This window comes from Streptopelia decaocto (assembly GCF_964273445.1).
Source record: "Streptopelia decaocto genome assembly, chromosome: 4".
NCBI classification, from domain to species: domain Eukaryota; kingdom Metazoa; phylum Chordata; class Aves; order Columbiformes; family Columbidae; genus Streptopelia; species Streptopelia decaocto.
In genome coordinates, this window is record NC_138658.1 from 74,993,056 (window position 1) to 75,019,741 (window position 26,686).

Sequence of the window (26,686 nt, forward strand, 5' to 3'; positions counted from 1 at the left end):
TTCTGGCTCTGCTGAGCGGTGTCACAGCCTGACTCGGTCCCAGTCTCCATCCATAATCTACTGGGACTGAACTTAAGAAGTAGAACCTATGTGTTTCATGGCATTTGACGAGAAATCACTGGCTCTTCTCCCACCTTAGTGTGTTTCAAGTGCAAGCCCACGTTGCAGGGCACATACATTTGGCTGCTCTAACCCAGAACCAGCCCTTTCGCCCCCTCTGTTATTGAGCAATAATGCCCAGGAATCCACCAGGCTGGGCTAATTCAGTTTCATATTGTTTTTTTCTGTTGTCCCCTGAAAAACAGGGAGCAACCAACACAGGCTTAGCAAACATATTTTGTATGTGCAGGTTTTACTTGCTGAGCACAAGACAGGTACAGAACCATAAGACAAAAAGACATCCCCAGTTACCCTCCAGTAGGACCCACAAGAAAAATCCCTTTCTAACAAATTGTTCTTCTTCAAACAAGATCGTCCTGACCTTATTTTTTAACCCCACTTTTCCAGTGTACAATAGACTTAAAAGCAAGAAAACAACCATCCACCTTGGCCATCTGCTGGTGGGTGTTCGGAGAAATCAGTATTTCTGTCTGTAATATTGCAGGAGAGACTGCAGTTGAACCACGGCGTTTCATTTCCATGGAAAAACTCAGAGGAATCTTTTAACACAGGAAAGCTTTCAAAAGATGCCTCCCAGAAATGCAGCTCATCCCATTCATGACTTGTTTGGCCCGAATGAGTCACCCTCTCATTTTTATCATGCCACAGGCGTGCTCAGTACCCTTAAAATTAGAGAGGCAAGATCCCTGCTTGGGGAGTTTTTTGGGTCAAAGGTGGATTGATTACAATTTACAATCTTTCTTTGCAGACAGATTATTTGGACACACTGAGAAGTTCAACTCCAAAGTAAATGCTTGGTAGGAAGTGACAGAACTATGGCAGCCTCTCCTTCAAAGGCTCCTGCAGCTTCTCATTCTCTGCTGATATCACAGAACCCCAGAACATCAGGGGTTGGAAGGGACCTGGAAAGCTCATCCAGTGCAATCCCCCCATGGAGCAGGAACACCCAGATGAGGTTACACAGGAAGGTGTCCAGGCGGGTTGGAATGTCTGCAGAGAAGGAGACTCCACAACCTCCCTGGGCAGCCTGGGCCAGGCTCTGCCACCCTCACCATCAAGAAGTTTCTTCTCAAATTGAAGTGGAACCTCTTGTGTTCCAGTTTGAACCCATTACCCCTTGTCCTATCATTGGTTGTCACCCAGAAGAGCCTGGCTCCATCCTCCTGACACTCACCCTTTATATATTTATAAATATGAATGAGTCACCCCTCAGTGTCCTCTTGTCCAGCTCCAGAGCCCCAGCTCCCTCAGCCTTTCCTCACACGGGAGATGCTCCACTCCCTTCAGCATCTTGGTGGCTGCGCTGGACTCTCTCCAGCAGTTCCCTGTCCTGCTGGAACTGAGGGGCCACAACTGGACACAAGATTCCAGCTGTGGTCTCCCCAGGGCAGAGTAGAGGAGCAGGAGAACCTCTCTGACCTACTGACCACCCCCTTCTAACCCACCCCAGGTACCATTGGCCTTCCTGGCCACAAGGGCCCAGTGCTGGCTCATGGTCACCCTGCTGTCCCCAGGACCCCCAGGTCCCTTTCCCCTACGCTGCTCTCTAATAGGTCATTCCCCAACTTGTACTGGAACCTGGGGTTTTTCCTACCCAGATACAAGACTCTACACTTTCCCTTGTTATATTTCATTAATTTTTTCCCCACAAAGGAAATAATTTCTCCTCTGTCCCCAATGCCAAAAGCCCTTTGGCAGGTTCAACATCCCACGGTTCTCAGGTCCACTGATTTCTGAGGCCCAAACCTCTTCCAGCAAGTCCAAGCTGTGGAGACCTTGCGTCAGCACAACACAGCACAGCTTTCATAAGCCGATTGCACATTATAAGCAGATAACGCGTTCACAAGACAAGCAGAGCTGCGTTAAAACCCAGCTACCATTTGGCCAAAGGGATGAGCGAGCCATGGGTGTGTTTTTATTAACCTTTACATTCTTCATTGCCCAACAGAGAAAAGAGAAGGCGCAGTGGTCTGTGCTGTAAATAAACATCACGTCTTTCCTATGTATGTCAATCTCATCAGAGAGCAGGTCAGTATAACAGCATCAAGATTTAGTGTTTTCCCAGAATCCCTGTTATTTCCTTGCTTTTCTCTTCTTGGGGGTGCTGAACCAGTCAGTAAAGAACAGAAGACAAAACTGTTGTAGCCAAGAAGCAACAGCAAGCCCTGCATTAAGACGCTATCAAAAGAGTCAAAAAGTTGCTCATAGTGTGTTCCTAAAGTTACACACAAAACAAACAAACAAAAATGTATAAGAAACTATGGAAAAGATTCACTAGAAGTCCTATTTAAGGTACATTTCTAATGAAGCAGGAGGAGAATTGCACTGTCTGGAGTTGGAGTTACTTTGGGTTTGCTCCCTCAGGTGGGAAACTGCTCATAATAACAGAAAGCGTCTTCATGCCTATGTGACCACCTCTGAAATCACTGGGAAAAGGTGTTTGAGATTTAAAAACACATTCTCCTTCGATCGTTTCATCATGATGTGATGACAGAAGGGTTCTTCAGAGAGCTCAAGTGGTCTTAATTACTAAGAGCCTAGTGAAAAGCAGCATCAAGAACCACCTGAAAGATGCTACTGATGTTCCAGTACAAAATATCCTTGCATCCGAACTGAGAGCACCATGCCTGTCAGCAAAGAGCTGCACCATAAGCAGTCTTTTCTACTCACATCCCAGCACGATCCCCTCCTCATTTCTCACTCTAAAGCTCCTCTGGGTTCGGGCAGAACAATGGGCCTGGAATCTCATCTGCAAGAACTATCAGCAGAAGCAAAAGACACAGAACATCTCAAGCGACTGCAGATTTCCATCCTCAGTTCTGAGAGTTTACATCCAATCTTGCAGGGAAATGGGTCTGAAGGTCAGAAATTAAAAGGAGTTCATTGAATGGCCATAATCCTAAAACAATGGCTTCGCTTCAGCTTGTATCTTCTGTCTTGTTTCTGACCAGCATCCCACAACTGGGGTCTCTGCAGGGAACGTGGGTCCCACCAGGGATGTCCTCTCTGTCACCCACAGGTCACCTACACGTGTTCATGACATACGTGCTCCTCCACCACGGGAAGAGGCTGTTTCTTAGGAAGAACAAATCTAAATAAAGAAGTTTCTCAGCGCCGAAGGAGGTCAGGAAAGCACATCCCCATCCCCGCTCCTTCCTGTCAGCGCCGCTGACAACGCGTCGCATTGTCTTTTTTCTCACTTGGCTTAAAAACTGCGGTGATTTAATCCCCGGTCAGTAAAAAAAACCCTGATGGAGACATGTCTGTGCTGTTCCAAGGCCAGACATCTGTGGGTGCAATAGAGGGACAGGGAGGGAACGGTGACTCTTGGTGGCCCTTTGGTCCTGCTTTCTATGATAACTGGAGTTTTAATTGAGGATGGCGTGAAGCCCAGCACAGGGTGGGGGTGAGAAGGGTGGAAAAGTTTGACATTCTTCAGCTGCATCCCTCCCCCAGAAGCTGTGCAGAACACAGGAGAAAGCTGACAGATAACAAGGCCATTAATTAGCTGATTGTTAAAGGGAGGGTTCCTGCTAAGCAGGTCTTTAGGGACCACATCCTTACTGAAAAGCCTAAGTGACTTATTCTAAATCGGGATAGCTGATGGACTGTGAAACTCTCAGATGGACTGTGAAATTCTTGGGTGGGATTTTTCACCTGCATTTAACTTGTCCAGCTTAACACCATCCTCCCACCCTTCACAAATACCTGAGAGTTGGCATTAAATACATGTTTGGAGAGAGAAATGAGAACTTAGCAGGGACAGAAAAGCAACTCTGAGACGAGTTGTCCCTATTCACATTTTCCCAAAAGTCACTGATACTGCAGTCATTGCTGTCAGGTCACACTCCTGCCCCTTGTCTTTGAAAGTCACACAGATGTGGTATAAGTAGAGGCCAAAATCCACCCCCAAGCCCCAGGATTTCCCCATAAATCATTCAATCATAGAATGGTTTGGGTTGAAGGGACCTTCCAACCTCACCCAGTCCAACTCCAACATCTTCAGCAGCTCAGGTTGCTCAGAGCCCCGTCCAGCCTGGCCTGGGATGTCTCCAGGGATGGTTCATCCACCACCTCTCTGGCCAACCTGGGAGGTCCTTGGAAGGTCCCTTCCAAACCCAAACTATTATATGATCCACTGATTCTACAATCCTAGAAGTGGAGAGGAAGGTGAGAAGATCATGAATACATGGCATGGCCCTCACACCATAGGGAACCTACCAGTGCTGGTGCCCCTTTGAGAGACTGACGAAATAGAGTGACGATGACCCTAAGCAGCCCCACACAGTCTAAGAAGAATAAGAACCAACAGTGGCTGGAGAGCTGTCCTGCCCACAGCTCGATGCCCTTTCTCATGGTGCATTGCTTGGCAATCATAGAATGGCTAGTGGAAAGGACCTCTGGAGATCATCTAGTCCAACCCATATACTAAAGCAGGTTCACCTAGAGTAGGTGAACAATGTGGGCTTCGAAATCGAGGTAGCTATTCTGCAGGACTGGAGATCTTTCTTGCAGGCATTGGTCTTTCCTATTGCTCTCATGGAGAAGGAATAGGGTCACCTTGCTCACAAGCTCCTGATAGATCTTGACTGAATTGGACGCAGTGCAACAGCTTCTCAGTTAAAACAGCCCCTCCTAAGGACCTTTCTGCTACAGGAACAAAGAGCTGAGCAGTCCTACTGCTGGCTCTCTTGTAACCAAATAAAGGTTTCTGCAAGGCATTCCTACAGCCATTAAAAATTCAGGCTACTGCAAACAAAAAGAAGCAAAACTTGTATTGAAGTAGAAGAAGCCGGCCAAAAAAAGATTGGATAAGTGCCCGGAAAAAGCGTAAGGACTTTCCAAATGAGCTAACGAGGCAAAGCTCTGGAGGTACTGGGGTGCTTGGCCTTTCACATCAGGAAAATTCAGCTCGCCTTGCTAGGCTGCAGCTCCGAGACTCCACAGACCCAAGTGAAACGCCAGGGAGACCCTCTGCACTTGCTTCTACTCACATGTGGTGTCCAGATGAGAAGATAACTGGGGCTGGAGGATGGGAAAGCAGAGCTGAAGGCACATGCTGGAGCCTGAGCCCACGGCAGCAGCTGCAGCGACGTGAGGGCATGGGAAGCAAGCCATGAAACTGTGATGGATTTAGCCCCGTTCATTCAAGACATTTTCCACTGCTCATGCCAGTGCTCCATCCCTGATTAGGCTTTGCATCCATCATTGCGGCTGCTGGTTGGTTTGGGTTTTTTGTTTTGTTTTTCAAGTCAGAACACGGTGTGTCACGGGCTTTACTATCTCAGCCTCTTCTAAAGTGGAAAATGCGGCCTGAGAGATGAGATGAAGTAGAATCATAGAATAGTTTGTGTTGGAAGGGACCTTCAAAGGTCATCTAGTCCATTGCTAACAGCAGGTTGCCCCAAGATTTTGAGAAGAATCTGGGAGCTGCAATGAGGCAAGTGAGGAGCCTGAGCTCAGGTGATCTGTAAAATGGCTTTTGATCCTGGACAACTTCAAGATGTTCTTAACAAAACCTCTCAAAAAACCTGCCTCATCAAACAAACAAACCAACCAAAAAAATGCCATGAAGATGCAGAACTGAAGACCAAATTCCTACTGTTCCTCCCGAGCACCCATTTCATCGGCAGTTAAAATAAGGACGTATTGGACAGCCATGATAATAAAAAGATGGAATGGGCTATAGTGAAAATAAGCGAACAAAACCCGCACACTAAATGCACCAGGCTGACTCAGCACACATAAACAGAAACATTTTCTGCACTTTATAGCAAAGGGAAAGGTCCCCAAAGCCACACAGCACATGCATTTCATCCAGCCTTTACTAACTGGAGATTTTCAGATGGGGTAGTTCACCTTAATTCCCATTTTTCCCAAGCAACACAGGGAAGAACCCCCAGTCAAGTGTCTGAAATCACTAAAGATCATCTGACCGACACCCCAAAAGGCTGGGACAACAAAACCGTGAGCTGCCCTGGCAAGAAATTCCAGCACGTTTTGAAAGAAGAGGGAGAAAGCAGCAATTAGAGGTTGGCTGACGTCCTCTTCTTGGCTTAAGCCGTCCCTTACATATTTTTTAATCGCAGGGAGTAGCTGGAGACACTTTTACAATCCATAAATGTGGAAGCCGCTTCTGTCTCCTAGTGATAAAGATATCCTGTGGTAACGATAAGCCAATTACGTGTTGTGTAAAGGAGATTAACTTTTAATGTGGCGTTGTCTCACATTGCTGGCTGCCCCCCTTTCTCTCGCTTTGAAATAAAGGGGACATTTAGCAAATTAATCATCCCCAAAACGCTGGCACCTTGTTATAGACTTTATCTTATCGGCTGTATCTCAAAGCTAAGTAGCTCTCATCTTTGTATTCTCATTTCAGAGCCTGCCTGAGATGCCCTCCCTTTGCTGGAGATTTTCCTGTCAACTTTGAGATAGGATGACCAGGGCTGGTGATGCGCCCTTTCCATCAATAACGTTGCTTACTACAGAATTTTCGCTTCCTCCCTCTGTCTTATCTTAATTTTGCTCCGCACACATCTCACCTGTATTTTTTCCTGGCCGGCTCTGGTTCTGTTTTCAAGTCACTAATACGAAATGGTTGTTCTGATGAACTAACTCCACCCGCGTTTGTCGCAGAAGAATTCCCTCCCTGCCACAGGTTGCTAAACTCCTTCCATAATGGGGTTCATCTGAAATTACTGCCCCTCTCTAAAACAATTTTGTGCTGTCCCATCACAGGTTCCAGTTCAGAGCCCATCACAGGTTCCAGTTCAGAGCCCCAGGACAGTGTCAAAAGTCCTTCCAAGCAAATGCTTGGAATGCTCTGCATTCAGTTCTGGATAATTCATGGGCTACAGTGACTTTTGTCCCGGTGGCTTTCTCTGTGCTCAGGGACATATTTTTAAAAATAAAATATGCAAGAGTAACCTGAATCTAGTGTGTGTTTAGCCAAGAGTCAAATCCTGGTGACATTCACTGTCAGATGAAAATCCGAAGGTTTCAGGCATGGCTAAAGCCCAATGAAAATAACGTCTGGCTCTGGCTTATACAACCCACTGAGAGGTCAAATTACCTGGAGGACTAATCATTCTGCATTGACCCCCCCCTAAGTGTATTTCATAAGTGACATACAAAAGAATATGAGGAATAATGATAATTAACTCTGGCAAATCTCCTCCTTTCACTTCACTCTGCCTAAGGCCAAATCTTCCTACTGAATGCCGACATAACTAATCTCAATCTTTCACAGGTCTTCAACACATAAATCAGTAAGAAACCTCTTTTCCCTCTGGAATAAACACCAGGAGGACAGCGGCAGTGCCAAGTTACATGAAAATAAATTGGGCCCTTTTTATATAAGAGTCTAACAATTGCTTCTCTAGCAGAGGTTCGTCTTTCCACTAAACGTCTTCCAGGCTTCTATTTAGTACTTTTAGGTTCTGCATATGTAGTTCTTTAGTTCCTTGGGGTTTTTTTTTTGTTTGTTTTGTTTTGTTTTGTTTTTGTGTGGGTTTGGTTTAGTTTTTTGTTTGTTTGGTTGATTTGGTTGTTTGCATTTTGCTGGTTTGGTTTGGTTTCTTTCCTCTTTGGTTCTTCTATCACATATTGATATGTGATATTGAGGTCCTCACCCACACTAACTGAAGAGGACTTCACTGACCACTGAACAAAAGCAGCTAAAATAAACTTAAACTGAAGTCTGTGCTGGTCTGAATCTACTAGAAAATATGTTCCTTTCCTTCTGATACAAGAAAACTTGCAATTCCTATGATGCTGCTCCAACTTTTGCACACTACACAGCACACTAAGGTATTTATAACATCAATAAAATGTCACAGAACTACAATATTTAGCTGGTTGTTGCTAAGGTTTTGCATTCTACTTTGTTTAGTAATCTGATCCCTCCTTTATTCTTTTAATTAAGTAGCAACTTTCTAAAGCAAATGACTGGATCTCCTCAGCAATAGTTGCTGGAAGTGATTAAATTGATGACAAATGTGGAAAGATTGTTCTCCCTAACAACAGTGAGTTAATCCCACATCAGGGACAAATGCGAGCAGATAAGAGCAAACTAATCATTGAATTTTGCAAAGAAACTAAAGACATTACCGGTTTTCTAACTTTGTCCAGTTTCTGGAACGTTATAACTGTCAAGGGGTCCCAATGTTCCAGGCAAACCTGAAAAAACAGCTGAACACCCACCTCGTTGTATAAATCACTGAATTCTTCAACCACATCTTTCGGGATCCTTTGCCCGTTGTTGGTGAGGTGATAGGCCACCCCATTCTTGGAGTAAAGACTGATCCGCCCAACACTTCTCTCGCCATCAGTGGTTTCTTCAAGTAAACCATTGTCTTCTGCTAGATGATAGACTGGGTTTCCATGTGAACCATGAATCCACGTAGCTCCCAGTTCAAAAGTGGCGTGCCCTGCAGGGGAGTAAACCCAGAAAACCAGTTATCCAAGCCCATTTTCCTGCAAGCTTGTCACACTCGGCCCTAAATAAAAGGTACTTGTGTAAAAGGAAAACAATTGCCCAATGACAACACGTTTGCGAAGAGAAGCTGCCAAATTCATGTATAATGTGATTAAGTTATAAAAGACGTACCCATCGTTAACCAATTGATATGGTCAATGCTTTCAACCACCTGCAAAACGAGGGGATGTTTTTCAAGTTTTAGATCCTTCTGCATGACAAGAGGGACAGAAGATGAAGCGACACATTGTTTAGAAGCAGAGTGCTTAGTTTATAGATTAATTAGTAGATATATTGTAAGTAAGAAACTAAACAATTGTAACTAACATCATCAATTATTTCTCAGTATAGATGTATGGCAAAATTTTCAAAAATTATAATGCATATGTAATAATTACGTGAATATACGCAATGCAAGAGCATCCAGTCATTGGAGCACTTATGGAGGATGATCCCCAGTGTTCCCCAGCGCTGATAAAACAAAGAATGCCGCTTAACAGTATAATTGACTCTGCCTATTTCATCAGTTAAGTGAGTTCTCCCTGTTAGACAAGGACAATACTGGTGTTCCTCAAACCAGTCCTTCCGGATTCAAGTTGAAATAGCGCTGGAACCATGGGATGTTTCCAATAAAGTTACATCCCAGCAACACACCTCTGATACTTAAGGCAAAATTCCCAATATTTGAGGTTCCCAGTTCTTATGGTTGTTTCCAGCTGCTCTGTTCTTGCTACTTGGCTTTTCTAAAGCATCTTCTCTAAGCCTGAACTCAAGAACACGACCAGAAAACAGAGAAGCCATGAAGAGGGTGTGGGAAGGAAAAGAGCTGTAAGAAGCCACAGGTACTATTGCAAAAAGGACATATAAGGACACTTACATCAATATTAAAGTTGTAGGGAGTAAATAGAGTAAAGACTTCAAATATCCACTGCATTTGAGAGGAGGGGATGGACACCCAGACATAAGAAAAGCACATCCAGCAGGGAAACACAGCAAAAAATGCATCACCCTGGGATGGCAACATACAGAATATTGTTCTGTGATTAAAAATGCAACTTATTTACAAATACACCTCAGATTAACTGCAATATAATGCACTTCCATTCCCCATATGAGCAAATAGGCTATATTTTATTACTGATGCCTTTAAAAACTATTTTAAAAGATGCCCTGTTAGGTTAAACACCAAATGTGTTTAGTCTCCATCTATACACCTGCAAAACAAAGGGTTTGGTCAGCCCCACTGTCTCCCTTCTCTATAACTAACAGGGTTTGCACCAGGGCTCTGACCCCCAATAAACCAGTCATCATACACTGTTTAACATGTAAATATATGTTCAGATAGTTTAATGGGTGAAAGCTCCAAGAAATGCTGAGAAACCACCTCCAAGGGAAGCCCCATGTATCTTGTTTTTCAAGCAACCCCCTTGTCATTAAGGAGCATGCTGATTGTCCTTCAAAATATACGTTACAGGACGCCAGAGCACTAAATTCCTATGTGTACCTAAAAACAAAGCGTGTGCAGCATCAGGCTACAAATGTGTGAATATTTAGGGCTCCACAAGCTCCAACGCAGTCCCAGAGCACCCGGCCTGGCAGGAACGATGGCTCATAAATATTGAGTGTGGCCATCACCTCGTTAATGCAATCACCTCGTTAACACGATCCTCCCATGCCAGACCGGCAGCAGGAATACACACACTAATAATCCTCCTCCATAGAGCTCTTATTTACACACCACCTCATCTTTGGTGCTCGGTAACAATTGTGATGTGTTCCAGGTTCTTCTGTTTTTAGAAACTGTGTGGAATATAATCAGATACCAACCAATTAAAAATAGTCATTCTTGCCTGTAATGCTTAGAAACTCACTATCATCACTACCAAGCAGATGCCAGTTGTTACCTAGTGAAAGTTATATAATAAATTATTTAAACGTGTAAAATTAAATAACATCTTTTTAAACAGAGATAACTATTTTACGAGATTTTAGTTTCACAAACAAAACACCCAACACAACAAAACACAGGAATAAAAATCTGCTTGCCATTCTGTGAATATAATTCCTGAGACACAAGCACCAGGCAAAAGAGGCCTATACACAACAATATACCGCACCAGCAGTTTCCCAAAGGAGTGCACAGATTGCATATCAAACCTTCTGAATACACACAGGAACTTTCCTTCGCAGCCCTGACTATTCCCTGGGCATCCTGTCCTGAAATAGCTGCAGTGGACACGGATCTTCTAGATCGTGCACAAGAAACAACACAACCCATAAGCACAAAAACTCTCTGCCTCACCTGTGCTAGAAATAACGAACCCAATCCCTGAATATCCAAATTATTCCCCTGTCCTGAGCAGCAACGTACTTTATGCAAGCGTGTTGTCCCCCGCAAGACCCAGGGGGGCTCAGTGAGAGTGGAAACATCAGGATATAAACCCTGAGAAGGTGCCACCTTAGCTCTGCAGAAGATTTAAATCAGATCTTTAGTCAAGTGTGCAGACAGGGGAGCGACAGAGAAGTTTAACATTTAGATGCCAGGCACATTAAAGTGGCTGTGTATTTAAAAAACCCCGAAGAAACCACTTCTGTAACAGTTTTCTGCAAGCTTAGGCCAGTTCTGAGAAATGAGCAGGTCTTGCAAGCCCCAGCTACAATCTCGCTGCTTCAGGGACTGCAGAAGGGAAAAATACAGCCCAGGACCACGCTGTCCTTTTGCTTGAATACCAGGGAACAAGGAGGCTCTGAGTAGGTGCCGCTTCTGCAGATTTCACCACCCAGAGCTCCAGAATCGTTTGGCTAAATGGCACGTATATCTACAAAGCACACAGGGGCCAGAACATAAACCCACCGTGGGAAAGAACTGCAGTCCATAGCCATGCGGTGTAACCTTGATGGCTTGCAGAAGATATGAAAAGGCAGTTTATGGTTTTAAGAAAGGTATTAAAAGATCCAGACTTTGGATTCCAGGCCCCTGCTCTGCAAGTAACAAATGACAAACTGCAAGATCTCCACCAGACTGAGCTCCGGTCTCACGTTAGTTAAGAAGTGTTAACGAACAGGAGGGAGATTCCCAGCAAAGATATGAATAACCAGTGGTGTCCAAAGGTGAGAGAAGTAGTCTCAATAGTAGTACCACAAAACCATTTCAAAGGTGTACTGAAAACATTATCTATTGCTCCCTGAAGCTTTCAGGTCTTTAACACTTCCCTCCTCTCGCAGACACGTTCCAGGATATTTTTAATACAGCGTATTGCGAGCAAAGGACACACTTCCCATTCTAACCTCTATGCCAAGTCACAGCAGAATGCAAAGTGCCCTATTCAAACCCTGGAGATTAGATTTCCCTGACTGCCTTTTCATTCATTTCCCTTCTGAAAGCTCATAGGACGCTGCTGTTTATTTACTGTGGTGAATTTATCGAGTAAAATACACTAAATGATGTCAGCACCTGACAAATAGAAAGAAAAGAGGGCAGCAAGAGGCCAGAGTTAATAAGTAGAGAGTGGGATCAGAAAAGAGAACTAGTTAATTGAAATCAGGAAGGCAATTTGGTAAAATGAGGAGCTTTTTGCCTGCTGTGGAGGAGACACAGGCAATGCCCTTCTCCAGACCAGGGAGAGTTTGGTTGACTGCTGTGCTGCAAAAGGCAACGTTTGTTCCACTCGTTTTTCATTTAGGGATTTTACAAGCCCTGCCAATTGACACGGGATTAAAATACCCAGTGTCTGCACCTTTGTGACACGCTGAGAAAAGAAGCCACGGAGGTAGGAAAGCTGCAAATCAGGATGAAAGGAGACATTGAAGAGGATTTTTTCCAGCAGCCTGATTCATGGTGGGTAGTGCCCTACACAGTCAATTAGTTCTAGGGAAATGAATGAGGCTGTTTGTGAAATGGAATTGCATAGAGCTCACCCCTGTGCAAGCGATGTGAGTCACAGAAATGGCCGCTCATCAGCCAGGAGATTTACCGACTGCTCCTAGTCCAGAGTCAAGCTTGAAAACATTGGTGGAAAGTGTCTCAATACAGTTATTTAATCACACAATGCTTTGTTACACAGAGCTCTTCCTGGATGAGTGAAACATAAGACCTACAATATTCTTGAACACAAGCCCTATGGGGAGAGGCTGAGGGAGCTGGGCTTGTTTAGTCTGGAGAAGAGGAGGCTCAGAGGTGAGCTCAGCACTCTCTAGAACTACCTGAAGGGCAGTTCTAGCCAGGGGGGGATTGGGCTCTTCTCCCAGGCATCAGCAATAGGCCAAGGGGGCATGGGCTTCAACTCTGCCAGGGGAAATTTAGGCTGGATATTAGAAAGCAATTCTGTGCAGAGAGAGTGGTCAGGCATTGGAATGGCTGCCCAGGGAGGTGCTGGACTCGCTGTCCCTGGAGGTTTTTAAACTGAGATTGGACATGGCACTTAGTGCCATGATCTAATAAACGGACTAGAGTTGGACCAAGGGTTGGACTCGATGATCTCTGAGGTCTTTTCCAACCCAGTCGATTCTGTGATTCTGTGTGAAAACAGCCATTAAGGTATTTATTTTATAGAAACATGGGTTTGGAGCAGCCCTCCCTCAGAAGAGATGCACAAAACAATTCAGATTCACCCACCCACCCTGAAACATGATGGTTGATGGCAACATTCCTGACAACATCACACCGCAAACAACCTTTTTGCACACATGAATTGACCGCAAAAGCACGTTTACAAGGTCAAATTAACCTAATGGCAGCACAAAGCCTCACCAGCTGTATTTTACTCCCCGAAACGCCGTTTCTTACCGAGTTTCACGCTCTGCACGCGGCCTCCGATGCGGTCGGTCGCCTCAAGGACAGTTACATCCGTGAACCCGCTTTCCAAGAGCGCTTTGGCTGCCGACAGGCCTGCGAGCCCAGCACCGATAACCACTATTCGAGGCTGTCGTTTTCTCCGTAGGCCACTACTAAGAGGATCATCCGTGCTGTCTGCAGATATTTCACAACTTTGCATGCCGTCCAAGCTCTCTTTCTAAGGAACCTACGGAAAAAAAGGCAAAGAAGAGCGTTCAGGGAACTCGGCTCAACTCTGCAGTTAGAAATCCTAAAGGAAGTCTATAAAATTAAAAAGTCCAGCAGGGAAGAAAGAAAACTTGTGCGCTAGACCCAGCCTTCAAAACGGGATGCATAGGAAGGAAAACTGAGGTCAAATTGGGATGCAACAACTTTTTGGCCTAGAGCACCAGTGCTGGAAACTCCAGAAATCTCCACCCTCTTGTACCATGTAGACTATTTCCAGCGAAGTCAAAGGATTTTCAAACCCCCATCTCTTTATATAACCTTCAAAAGTGGCAATTTTGTGGCAAAGACTTTAAGAAAAAAGAAAACCACACGCCAAGTGCCGACAAGCTGCACAACACAGCAATGCAGATTCACTTTGCCTCTGTGGCAACCACAAAGCATAAGCTTGAGATTATATAACTACAGGAGAAGGTAAGGAGGATTTAGCTCGAAGATCAGATATCAAACCAATCCTTACAGAAACAGTACAGACGGAACAATGGTTTCAACGGATGAAAGCCAACGAGGGCCAGCTCAAAATCCACAGCCGCACGATGCAGAGCCAGCACTGTCCTGCCACATCGCGATCAGCCTCGGTCTTTGATGCGAGAGGTTTAAACCCACGCTAGTCCTGACTAGTCCAATTCTACCTCCACCCACCCAAGGCATCCAACTGCTCCTCCAAGCAGTATCCTATTTTTCTTTGCAAACTCCTAGAAACCATCTTTTTAACTGTCTCTACCCTTAGTTGTTGGGTCCTGCCACCTTATTTCAGTATGCAGCCAGATTTGATGGTTAAAGTTTAACCTTAACCAGGGACCACCAGTGTAGATGTCCTCATAGACAAATGTCATTGTCCAGTCATCTGATTCTGGACGGGTTCACATCTGTCCCTCAAGAACAGGAGAAGGAACAGGGTGCAGAGACCCACAGTTCACCAGGCTGAAGAAGATCTCAGTCTTGACTCGCAATGGAGAAACCCAGCCGAAGATTCACCAGCCACTGAATCAGCTGGTGCCCAGTGACTTGGACAAAGCCCACACACAATTCCCAGCCTTACTGTCCTCCCTACCCAACACTTACAGAACACAGAGAAATCCAAGGGGCTTGTATGCCGGCTCTACCTGTTGCCAAGCTGCTGGATACTCCTGAGCTCTTCCCCAGTTCTCCCAACACTTGGTGAGCGTCAAAGACTCCTGTTTCCCTCTTGCATCACCACAAGAGTCAAACCTTTGCGCTTAAGACATCGCTGGACTATTACAGTATATAGTAATTTGTACTAATGAAGTACAAAGTGGCCTTTCTGTACTTAAAAGGGGCCGATAAGAAAGATGGGGACAGACTTTTGAGCAGGGCCTGTTGTGATAGGACAAGGGGTGATGGTTTTAAACTAAAGGAGGGAGATTCAGGCTGGACATGAGGAAGAAATTGTTGTCCCTGAGGGTGGTGAGAGCCTGGCCCAGGTTGGCCAGAGAGGTGGTGGATGAACCATCCCTGGAGACATCCCAGGCCAGGCTGGACGGGGCTCTGAGCAACCTGAGCTGGTGAAGATGTCCCTGCTCATGGCAGGGGGGGCACTGGGGGAGCTGGGAAGGTCCCTTCAACCCAAACCATTCTGTGCTTCTATAGTTTCATTTGGAGAGGCCCTTTTTCTCCAGGATCTGAAAGCATTTGTGTATATTGACCAAACATCTCCTGCTCTCTGTAACAGAGCTGACACCACAATGCTGTCTGTAGCAATTTAAGCAGTGGAATAAAAAGTGGTCCCACCCCAGCTCTTGACAACTGTTTTGAAAGTGTTTACTTTCACAACTGGAACAACTTCAGCTCAGTCCACCCTGTCTGGGCTCACCTGCAAGAGGGATTAAGCACAGAGCCTGTAACAAACTCTGCAGCACCGGTACAGCTCGTTCCAACTGTCACTGAACAACGGAACAGGTTCCAGCTCTGCTGCAGCCACACCAAAATCTTCTACCTATCATCTCACTGTTTTCATCTCCTCACCAACAGATTTCAGCTAGTAGACAGCTGTCACAGAGACATCGGAGAGTTATTTCCAAGCTGAACTCAAACATGTCAAGCATCCACTGCTTTCTAGTCCATGGGGAAAGAGTCAGGAAACATGGTCATTTGACAAGCAGAAAAGCCACGAGCAGCCAAAACCAAGCCCTGGACTTACTGCTGAGCAAGCTGGGTTCACAAGCAGTACAAGAGTCTGAAGAAGCAGCAGTGACTGATTTCTTCCCTGGTCACACAAGAAACTGCGAAGCTCTGGAGCAGGCAGGGAAGAGGAGGATGAAAAACTCCTTCCCTACAGCAGCTGGTGAGATGGGTCAGGTTTCCAGTTCTAGACCTTAGGGCTTGTCTTTACTTGGACTTCTCCGGTGGTCTTTCCTCATGTGGGGCAGGACTGTGGACCTCTGGAGACCATCCAGTCCAACCCACCTGCTCACGCAGGGTCACCAGAGCAGATCACACAGGGTCATGTCCAGGCGGGTTTGAATGTCTCAGAGAAGGAGACTCCACAACCTCTCTGGGCAGCCTGGGCCAGGCTCTGGCACCCCACAGGAAAGAAGTTTCTCCTCATATTCAAACAAAACTTCCTGTGTTTCAGTCTGTGCCCATTGCCCCTCAGCATAAATAAGATCCCTCTCAGCTTCTCTTCTCCAGGCCAAACAGCCCCAGCTCTCTCAGTCTCTCCTCATAAGAAAGATGCTCCAGACCCCTCAGCATCTTTTTAGCCCTCGCTGGACTCAACCAGTAATTCCTTGTCCTTCTTAAACTGAGGAGCTCAGAACTGGAGATTATTAAATGTCTTAAATATCTTGAAGGATAAGAAAGTTAGTCAGGAGGTGCTCCATGATGTGCCAGTTAAATTCTCACCAGTCAGAGGCTGGCAGGAAAAATGAGATCATGTCTCAAAAGACTCACACAAACACACCACAGAGATGAGGAGCAACATTCTAGTTACAAACTAAACCAAAAAGGAAGCATCACTTTTCTCTATACACGAGTGCAGGACAACGGGAAGAAGCCAGGTTTCCTATAAATAAATGTTGTTTCCATCATCATTTTTATATTTTCTTGCGGTTGAGCCACTACTTTTCCTGGACCCTTCCATGCTGCACAAGGTGCAGTGGATCAATCACTGGTCCTTTGCCTCCCATCTCACGTATGTCAACTTATTGACTTCTAATCTAAAAAGAAGTTAAATTCCTCTGGGTTCCTTTATGATTGTTAAGATGGGCCCTGAACATTGGCATCTGTGTACTCAGAGCTTCGGGAAAGTCCACCACTGGGATACGAAGGGAAAAGCAGCACAGTTATTAAAGGAGACACAAGAACTGCCACAACAAGTCATGTTGACAAGTTTGGGGTTGGTCAAAGAGGAATGATCCTCTTCTGGCAGTACCAGCTCCCAGCAATACGTCCAGTAAGGACACTGTAAGGTAGAGAGCCTGTCCAGACCCCTGGGGACTTCTCCTCCTTGCAATTCCCAACTTATTTTTGAATCCCTACCTACTTGTGGCTTTTGCAACAGTTTAGTGGTGAGGAGCTGCACAGTCTATTAGCTCTATGCAAATATTAATGTCCCTTTTGTGGTTTCAAAACCACTACCCAATGAAAATTGAGGATATCCCCCAAAACTATAAGAAACATTGAACAGCCATTCCCTGTTCACATCTCGGTGCTAAGGACCTTCATATATGATCCCAGTTGTCTCTTCTTCAAGAAGAAATAAATCTTGATGACCTTAAAAGTCTTTTCCAACCAAAATGATTCTGTGATTTTACACAGTTAAGAAACATCTTTTCTGCCCTCTACATCCTATAGAAGTTGAACTCTTTCAGCTCAGTTCTTTAAGAATAGCTTTCCTAATCCTGGTTTCAGTAAACTCATGTGGATTCTTTACTTGAAAGCTTCAAAAAAATGTTTTTCCCTCCTGCTTCAGCATTTTAATTTTAATACTGGATTAGGTGACCTGTCTAGACAGATTATAAAATAACAGGGTATTTTGTGTGTACAGAATCCTGATTCAGAAATCACCCTTAATTAGCCAACAACCTCTACCATATGATCAGCAGGGGAAGGCAATTAAAATTCAGCAAGAGTTTAGTCTTTCCAACCAGCATATACGCTCTATTGTGAAATGAAGAGATGATATAAATATATGAATTCCCACTACACTTTATGTCAGTAGTAATTACACACTTTGTTAGGCACATAAGCAAGACAAGCACATAAATCATGGCCTTTTATTTGTAATTCTCTACCTTCGGCACTTGCCAAGCCACCAGCCAGGGCTTGAGCCAGTGAATATTACTAAGTCCTCTGACACAAAGACAGTTTGGCTTTTTACTTTCTCTTGATTGCCAAAAAGGGTTGATTCTTTTATTTCCTTTTTAATCACAGGGTAAGAAGTGTGCAAGCTGTTGTACTGGGAATCTCTGTGAGGCTGTGATTTTACTTTGTGTCCCTCTAAGAGCAAGGGTAGTACTAAATCACAGCTTCACTATAAGTAAAATTCCACCTACTTAGTATTGCTTATAGCTTTCCTGTGAGACAGCTAACAGACAACCGTTACCCACATTAAATAAAAAAAAGTCAAAATACACATTTTCCTTCTGTCTTAAAAATATAGCTTCGATCCTCTTACCTCTTGTGCATCTAAGTGTCTCACTCATGATATTTTAATCACTTCTTCTTCCAGACCTGCCCCCTTTTCTCAGTTTCTATCACCACTATGTCCTTGCCTTCCCACTACCCTTCCTTCATCCCTTCGCACTACTGTCCAACTGCTGGTTCCCAGCAGACAAATCTTTGCAAAAATATAATTTCAAAGATGGGCATAATTCTACCAATCATGGGTTTTCCATTCCTGGCATTTGTACCCTTCAATCTGGGGACAGACTTTCCAGCAGGGCCTGTTGTGATAGGACAAGGGGTGATGGTTTTAAACTAAAAGAGGGGAGATTCAGGCTGGACATGAGGAAGAAATTGTTGGCCCTGAGGGTGGTGAGAGCCTGGCCCAGGTTGGCCAGAGAGGTGGTGGCTGAACCATCCCTGGAGACATCCCAGGCCAGGCTGGACGGGGCTCTGAGCAACCTGAGCTGGTGAAGATGTCCCTGCTCATGGCAGGGGGGGCACTGGGGGAGCTGGGAAGGTCCCTTCAACCCAAACTATTCTATGATTCTATGATCTCCTTATCCCTTCACCTCTGCTGATGTCAGTTATACCCCCAGCAAACTGCTCCCAGGGAAACGACTCTTCATCTGCACAGAGAAGCCTTGGTAGCTTCCAGCAGGACTTCACACCAGACCTACCCTGGCAAAGACTTAGAAATAATATTTCACAGATTTTTGTTTTTCATCCTTTTAATCACGATATATTCTTTACATATTCCCTTCACCACAGAGTGCCTTCTACTTAAGTTACAACGGCCCTGCAGACAATGGCAACCTAGAAATAGCATGAACGCAGATGCCACGCCAGCCTGCTCTACCTTTAATCCAGCAGCAACAGCAACAAAGTTCAGACATGTGCCTACTTCATGGGTTTTGTTTGTTTTCTCTTTTTCCCATTTTGCCAGTAAAACCTTGCAGGTCACAAAGACGAAGCCACAGAATTAAGGCAGCTCACAACTGCCCTCCTTATTACAACAATACCCTCCTATCAGGCTATTCTTCTAGGACCCTTAAGAAAAAAGTCACTAAAGGCTCTGACAATTTAAAAATACAAAACCAAAATAAACACAAACATTTCTCAAGGAAATCTGCTATTCTTAGCTCAGCCAAACGCTCTCCTGCTAGCACTGTCTCAGCTGCGACAACACAAAGGCTTAGGCGAGGCTTACACAAAGCTCGTGTGTTTAAAGTCTTGTCTGGTGGTGGGTTGGGTTTTTTGGTTTGTTTTTTTTCCACCAGGATTCGTCACTCTTAAAAAAAAAAGTGACCTTTCTCTCCTATCTAACTTCATATCACACAGCAGGTTGCCTTACAGCCCCAAGCCATAGCTGTGGGCTCCCAGCATGCCATAGACCACAATCATGGTCATCTCAGGTGGGATTTGTCTCACCTTGTTTCATTACTTGGGTGTCCAACTTGCATCTGCTGTCTGCAGCCTTTCAGGTGATGGAGAGAAGGAGTAATCATAGAATAGTTTGGGTTGGAAAGACCTTCAAAGCTCATCCAGTGCCACCCCTGCCATGAGCAGGGACATCTTCACCAGCTCAGGTTGCTCAGAACCCCGTCCAACCTTCCCCGTGGTTTCCTTCATGCTGTGCAGTGGAATTGAAGCAGCCAAACGGCTTCATTCCTTCTGGATGAACCCAAACTAGATGATGAAGCCCAGGAGAACCCAAATGCATCCCAGACATTCAGGGGCATCCATGGGGCCAGAGTACAGCAAGTCCAACATGGAGCCTCCAGGGACACACACTCACGGACATAGGGACCTCAACATGTCACCTCACATCACCTACTGATCTAGAAACAGCTTTTGGCAGCTAAAATGAGGTTGGGAGGAAAGGCACCCCAAGAAGAGGCAGCCGGTGGCCACACTTCCACATGCTGTTCCCAGACTCCTGCACAAGGACTTGGTTTTCTTTCCCAACCGCACGATTTGCCAGAATTTTCTAGGGTGTTGGATTGAGTCTTCACAATATCAAGTGCAACAGCCAGTCTGGAGGGTGAGAAATGCATCATCAATACAAATAAATTCCCTGCGGACCGCACAGACCAACGTAAACAGACTAAAATTTACCAGAATCGCTTTATTCCCTCATCATTTTAATTTATGGGGATTACACATCATCCTTAATCATAAACTTAAAGAACCGCATTGTGTTTGTTTGAAAGGAATTCAGACTAAAGCAACAAGATTTCATTTGAAAGACTAAATGGAAGCACAAGAAATAAAATAATAACAAAATAGTAGCGTGTTTAAGTGCAACTATTCAAGATACTATCAACACATGAAGGGGCACTACATACACATGTGTTTATAATGCAGCTTTGTCATCACAGTCTGAAAGCATTTACAAACAGAGATTATTTGACACCAGAGAATTAATTCAATCTAAGCAGAGACAAAGCAAGATTGAGCAACCAAGAGCAGCAGCTACAAACAATTCACAACAGAAAGAAGATGTCTATTTTTAACAGTGACACTAATCAGCTGTTGAAACACTTTTCACTGAAGACAAAGAGGATATTGCTTGAAGCTTTTAAATCAGGATCCAATCTCTCATCGACATTTACACTCCATTCCCACCAGGAGAAGGTTGTGCTGGGAACGCTGCTGCATTGATGAAGATGGGCAGGGTAGATCATGGACAAAACTCTCTGCCCTTTGCAGCTCAGGAATCTACCACGATGCAGAAATGTGGGTCTGTGAGCACATGAATTATTAACAAACTGTTTTGGGGGTGGAAATTCACACAGACCACCCAGTGCAGGGCACCTCCTGCACCTCAGAAAACAATTTAAAAAAAGAGGCAAACTTGTTGAAGGAGAGTTTCAAAAGCCTCTTTCCAATAGATGTAATAATCCCTATTATTTCACCAACTGCGCACAGAGGAGTGGTGATCTGAAAGCACTATTAGCAGAGCCCACACGCAAAAGCTCCACAAGAAAAAGGCAATTTATTGAACAGATTTAAAGATGGCTTGTTGTTAACTCATTAAGCAGTCCACCACTAATTGTACTGAGCAACCGCATGGCTGGAGTGAGTAACCTTTACCTAAGTGACTGCAACAACATTTTCAATTTTCATCTCTAATGCGCTTTTTTTTTTTCCCTAAACTGAGGCAGAAGCACTTGGAAGGATTATAAGGATAGAAGGATATAGTTACAGCAGTTTTATCTCCTTTAGCACCTTTGCAGGCGTCAGACTCGGGCTTTCCACTGCGCGTGGGTCAGGATGGAGCGGATTGAACTCTGAGCAGACACGCCAATGAAGTGGAAGGGGATTTCTGCTGTGTCACCAGTGCCTCCCGCGGCTGTTTGCTGTGGTTCACCACGGCTCCTGGCACAACAAACCGGCGTTTTGTAACTTCGCCCTCTTTTCCCCTTTCATCAGCCTTCTCAGCAGCAAGGACATTAATCCTTACTGCCTGGTGTTTCAAGATGCTCTTTCCAAGCTCTCCAGGCTGTAAACATGTCAAGAGGGAAGATATGTCTATTTTTCCTCCTCTACATACCCCCCGCACTCCTTTTTATTCCAGCCAAACTCACAATCCTTTTGAGAATCACCATTTATACCAGCACGGGTTAAGCACAGACACCCTCCCAACATAAGGCAGGAGCGTTATTAATTGAACTTAAGCCCTCCACGTCAGTTGGATACGCGGGTGAAACACGCCTGCTGTTATAAACTACCTTTGTACAGGAGTTGTGCAAACACCGACCCAGCGCAACGGGAGCTTTATTTCATCAGAGGCAGACACACCTCAGCTGCTCAGCGACCTGGAGACCTGCAGGAATGGGATAATGGTCCATAGCCACCTACGTATATACCAGGGACCTTCCCGAGCTTGTAAACCTGTGTCACCGACAGCGTACGCACCACTGAGATCAAGGTTAACTCTGCAAAGCCACCTCCAGCTGGGCTGAAACCACCCGGAGAGCGGTGGTGTTGGAATATTGTGTCCAGTTGTGGCCCCTCAGTTCCAGCAGGACAGGGAACTGCTGGAGAGAGTCCAGCGCAGCCACCAAGATGCTGGAGGGAGTGGAGCATCTCCCGTGTGAGGAAAGGCTGAGGGAGCTGGGGCTCTGGAGCTGGACAAGAGGACACTGAGGGGTGACCTCATTAATGTTTACAGATATATAAAGGGTGAGTGTCAGGAGGATGGAGCCAGGCTCTTCTCGGTGACAACCAATGGTAGGACAAGGGGTAATGGATTCAAACTGGAACACAAAAGGTTCCACTTAAATTTGAGAAGAAACTTGTTCGGGGTGAGGGTGGCAGAGCCTGGCCCAGGCTGCCCAGGGAGGTTGTGGAGTCTCCTTCTCTGCAGACATTCCAACCCGCCTGGACACCTTCCTGTGTAACCTCATCTGGGTGTTCCTGCTCCATGGGGGGATTGCACTGGATGAGCTTTCCAGGTCCCTTCCAATCCCTGACATTCTGTGATCATCATCCTCATGCTCAGACTTTATCCAACTCAGTATTTGAGTCTGAACGGGTTTGCTGGCTGGATGTGTGCAGCTGGAAGAAGCTGCTCAGCCCCAGACCAATCCTGCAGGCAGCAGGGCTTGTCAGAGGAGACCTGTTCTGACAGCTCACAGAAACTGCAAGTGTTGATCAGAAGCAGCCCCTGCAAGGCTCCACTCCAACCTCCTGCTCCAAGAAGGACCATCAGGGCATTGTCTCCTTGAATGCAGTGGTTTCCAGTGCTTCAAACAAGCAAGACAGATCCGCATTATTTTCTCCATGTCTGACTGGAGCCACAGAATCCCAGCCTGGTTGGGGTTGAAGGGACCTCTGGAGATCATCCAGTCCAACCCACCTGCTCACGCAGGGTCACCAGAGCAGATCACACAGGGTCGTGTCCAGGTGGGTTTGAATGTCTCAGAGAAGGAGACTCCACAACCTCTCTGGGCAGCCTGGGCCAGGCTCTGGCACCTCAAAGGAAAGAAGTTTCTCCTCATATTCAGATGGAACCTCCTGTGTTTTTGTCAGTGCCCATTTCCCCTCATCCTGTTGCTGGGCACCACTGAACAGAGTCTGGTCCATCCTCTTGACATCCACCCTTGAGATATTTATTAGCATTTATAAGATCCCCTCTCAGCTTCTCTTCTCCAGGCTGAACAGCCCCAGCTGCCTTCCAGATGCTGCACACGGACACATGATCATGGGGGAGCAATTGCTCCTGGACCCAAGTTTTGGAGTGGAGCTTCTCCATCATCTCTGCAGCACCCTCCCCACTGCATCCCACAGCACCAACACAACCCATTTACCCCATGTGCCTCACCTTTGCCCACCACCCGGGGTGATGGAGAGCTGACTATGCTCACCTTTCTCCCCACGCTGGTACAAGGAAACCAGAGAGCTTTGCACAAAAACAAGGCAGCGCTCCTGAGAGATGAGTGACCCGTGCCAAGTGTTATGCTTCAGCAGCAGGAGCAAAAACAAAGTGGCTCCATTTCCAGAGAGCTGCTGGAATTTATAGGGGAAACTGTGAGAGAAAAGTAAGTCTGAAATGAGGACAACTGCTACCATCCACATAAAAAGCCCAAGCTCGAGGCACTTAAAAGGCTGCAGTTCAGCGGTACTGATCTTAAGTGAGCATCTCCAAGCCCCATTTACAAATGACTGACCCACGGTGAATGCGGAGTTGGATCAGACATCAAGTGAGGAATCACATTAGTAACACACCCCTGTATTCTTTGACAACAGCATCAACAAAATTATTCCCGTTTTACCCACACGCCAAACCCACAACCTTGTGCCCAAAACCTCGGCATCATTTTTTGAAGGCAGCAGAGACCTCCAGGCTGACTTTGTATTCTTCTTCTTCTGGACACATCCCAAGAGATGGAGGAAAATCACTGAATTAACCTTTGCCTGTCCAAACCCAGGTCTCCTCCAGCCTGAGATGACCTTAGCTTGGCTGCCTGGTCCCTACTCTTGTAACAAATCATTGCCATCCTGATCTTCATTTCCCTCCTCATTTCCAGAAATATCACCTCCCCACACCTCAGAAGAGACAGAGATGGGGCCACACTAAACACGGTTTTGTTTCCCAAGCTGGGAAGAAGTTATTCTCCTTCAATGCACACAACAAACAATGGACTCCTACTCCCAGTGTGACCACTGTGGGACCTCAGGGAAGCCATCACACCTCTTCATGCCAAACAAGGGTGACCATCCAGAGCCACCTCTGCCAAACAACTCTGCTAGTTATGAACAAGAAGCAGCCCAAAGCTTCTACATCTTAAAGCTGAGGCCCTCAGAGCTTATGCAGGCTCCAACGACAGCACCACTCCGTGGTCCTACATGCTGGCCTAGAAAACAAAGCAGAAATGTTTTTAAGTTCAACAACAACAACATCACCTCATAAGTACGATCCAAGACAGCTGTCTCCTTTTGCCTTTTCCCACAACACCATCCTCCAGGAAAATTGCGGAGGAGACAGAGAGAATAATCAAATGTCATCAAATCTGACATGTTCTAATTATCTCTGAATCAGCAAAATAGTGGAAAAAGCTCCACAATAAGATCTCCTGCTAGTTTAGAGGCACTGGGCACCTAATTGATGACCAATTACCTAAGCAGCTCATCTGAAGCTGTGTTGCAAGAAAAGACACAGCAAGCTAGTGCCCAAATCTTGGGGTGATCAGAGCAGCAGCTCACAGAGAGTGGGACAAGTGGACAAACCAGCACCTGTGATAATTCAGTCTTAAGACAAGGAGGGCTGAGGAGAACTGAAATGAGCCACCAGCCGGCAGACCCACCACATGCGGAGCAGCGTCCCTGCAGAGGTGCCTGTCAGAGCTGCTGGGAGCGGGTCGGGCAGGGGAACTCAGACAAGCCAGGAAAGATGGAGCAGGCAGGGAGCACAGCTCACCTGGGAGAGGGATGGCGTAGTTCCGGCTCTAGAGATGAACCTGTTGAGGGACACACAAGCGTCAACATAGGATTTATACACCAGTGAAGAACCCACTGCTGTGGCCAGTAAACCCCATTGAATCATTTTGGTTGGAAAAGCCCCTTAAGATCATCAATCAAACCATTCCCCAGCCCTGGCACTGCCCCATGTCCCTGAGAACCTCATGTCCATCTGTCCAACCCTCCAGGGATGGTGACTCCAGCACTGCCCTGGGCAGCCTGTTCCAATGCCCCACAGCCCTTTGCGGAAGAAATTGTTCCCCACATCCAACCTCAACCTCCCCTGGCGCAACTTGAGGCCGTTTCCTCTGCTCCTGGTGCTTGTTCCTGGGGAGCAGAGCCCGACCCCCCTGGCTCCAAGCTCCTTTCAGGCAGTTCAGAGATCAGAAGGTCTCCCCTCAGCTCCTGTTCTCCAGCTGAACCCCCCAGGTCCCTCAGCCGCTCCCATCACACTTGTGCTCCAGCCCCTCACCAGCTCCGTTCCCTTCTCTCAACTCGCTCCAGCACCTCAAGGCCTTTCTTGGGGTGACAATACTGACTTCAAGCAAAGAAGTGTCAGGATATTTTGTCTTGTTACACCCAAACCCCTGCACACCAACATTCAATTTGTATCACCTGCTCCAAGTGCTCCACAAACATATCAAGTGGCTCCCAGAAACACCTGCCCCAGTGAAGTCTCCTCCACTCACCAAAGTCACCAAAAATTTGCCAACCAGGAAAATCTCTATATTCTTGAATGCTTAGAGGAGATTAAAACAAACAAAAAAAAGTCACTGGATGGTGCTTTTGGTGAGGAAAACACTGCACATTTTTACCACTGTGATTAACTTGTTTTCACGCCTGCAAGTATCCCTCCAGTCAAATGAACTTGTTCAAAGCTGATTCACACCAAGGCTACTTTTTAAATTGGGTAGTTGTTGACAAGTAGAATATACTTAACAAGCCCCAAGCATCTTGGCATATGGTATAAAGACTTCCTATTGTGAGCTGGGGTTTTCTGTTTGGTTTTTTTTGGATGTTTTTTTTCAAACTGACATACGGGCAGAGCAGCTTGTGCCACAGGGCACTTCCATACAGTGCTTGGCATCAACAGACCTGCCAGGATATCCAGAAAATAAACCAAAGAACGTCATGCCAAGAACACAGGGGATGAATCACACCATTGAAAACACACTGATAAAACACACCATTATGCATTTGTCACATCTTTCTCATCTGAGGGAAAAGGAAATAAATGAAAACAACTGGCTAGCCCATGGCTGATTGTTCAGCATGTTCTTCTGGCTGAAGGGCATCGTGAGGATTCAGGAGCCTCAGCCAGATCTGAGATGCTGGGATGGGAGCAGAGTATCTTGATTTATTCTTCAAAGGCCTCCTGACAGGCTGCTGGAACACACCTTGGCCAGTGGGGCGGCATCATAATTGACAGTACATGGACA

At 45.8% G+C, this 26,686-nt stretch overlaps 1 protein-coding gene across 2 annotated transcripts in view; it reads right to left on the reverse strand.

Annotated features, from left to right (window-relative positions):
• SMOX (spermine oxidase) overlaps positions 1-26,686 on the reverse strand; it is a 70,958-nt gene that overhangs the window by 13,167 nt on the left and 31,105 nt on the right. For both annotated transcript variants that reach the window (XM_082050221.1, XM_082050220.1), the window contains exons 2-3: positions 13,383-13,617; positions 8,323-8,549 (exon numbers count right to left, since the gene is read on the reverse strand). In XM_082050221.1, the coding sequence (XP_081906347.1) occupies positions 8,323-8,549; positions 13,383-13,590 (435 nt within the window). In that variant the 5' untranslated portion in view covers positions 13,591-13,617. The remainder of the gene's footprint in view (positions 1-8,322; positions 8,550-13,382; positions 13,618-26,686) is intronic.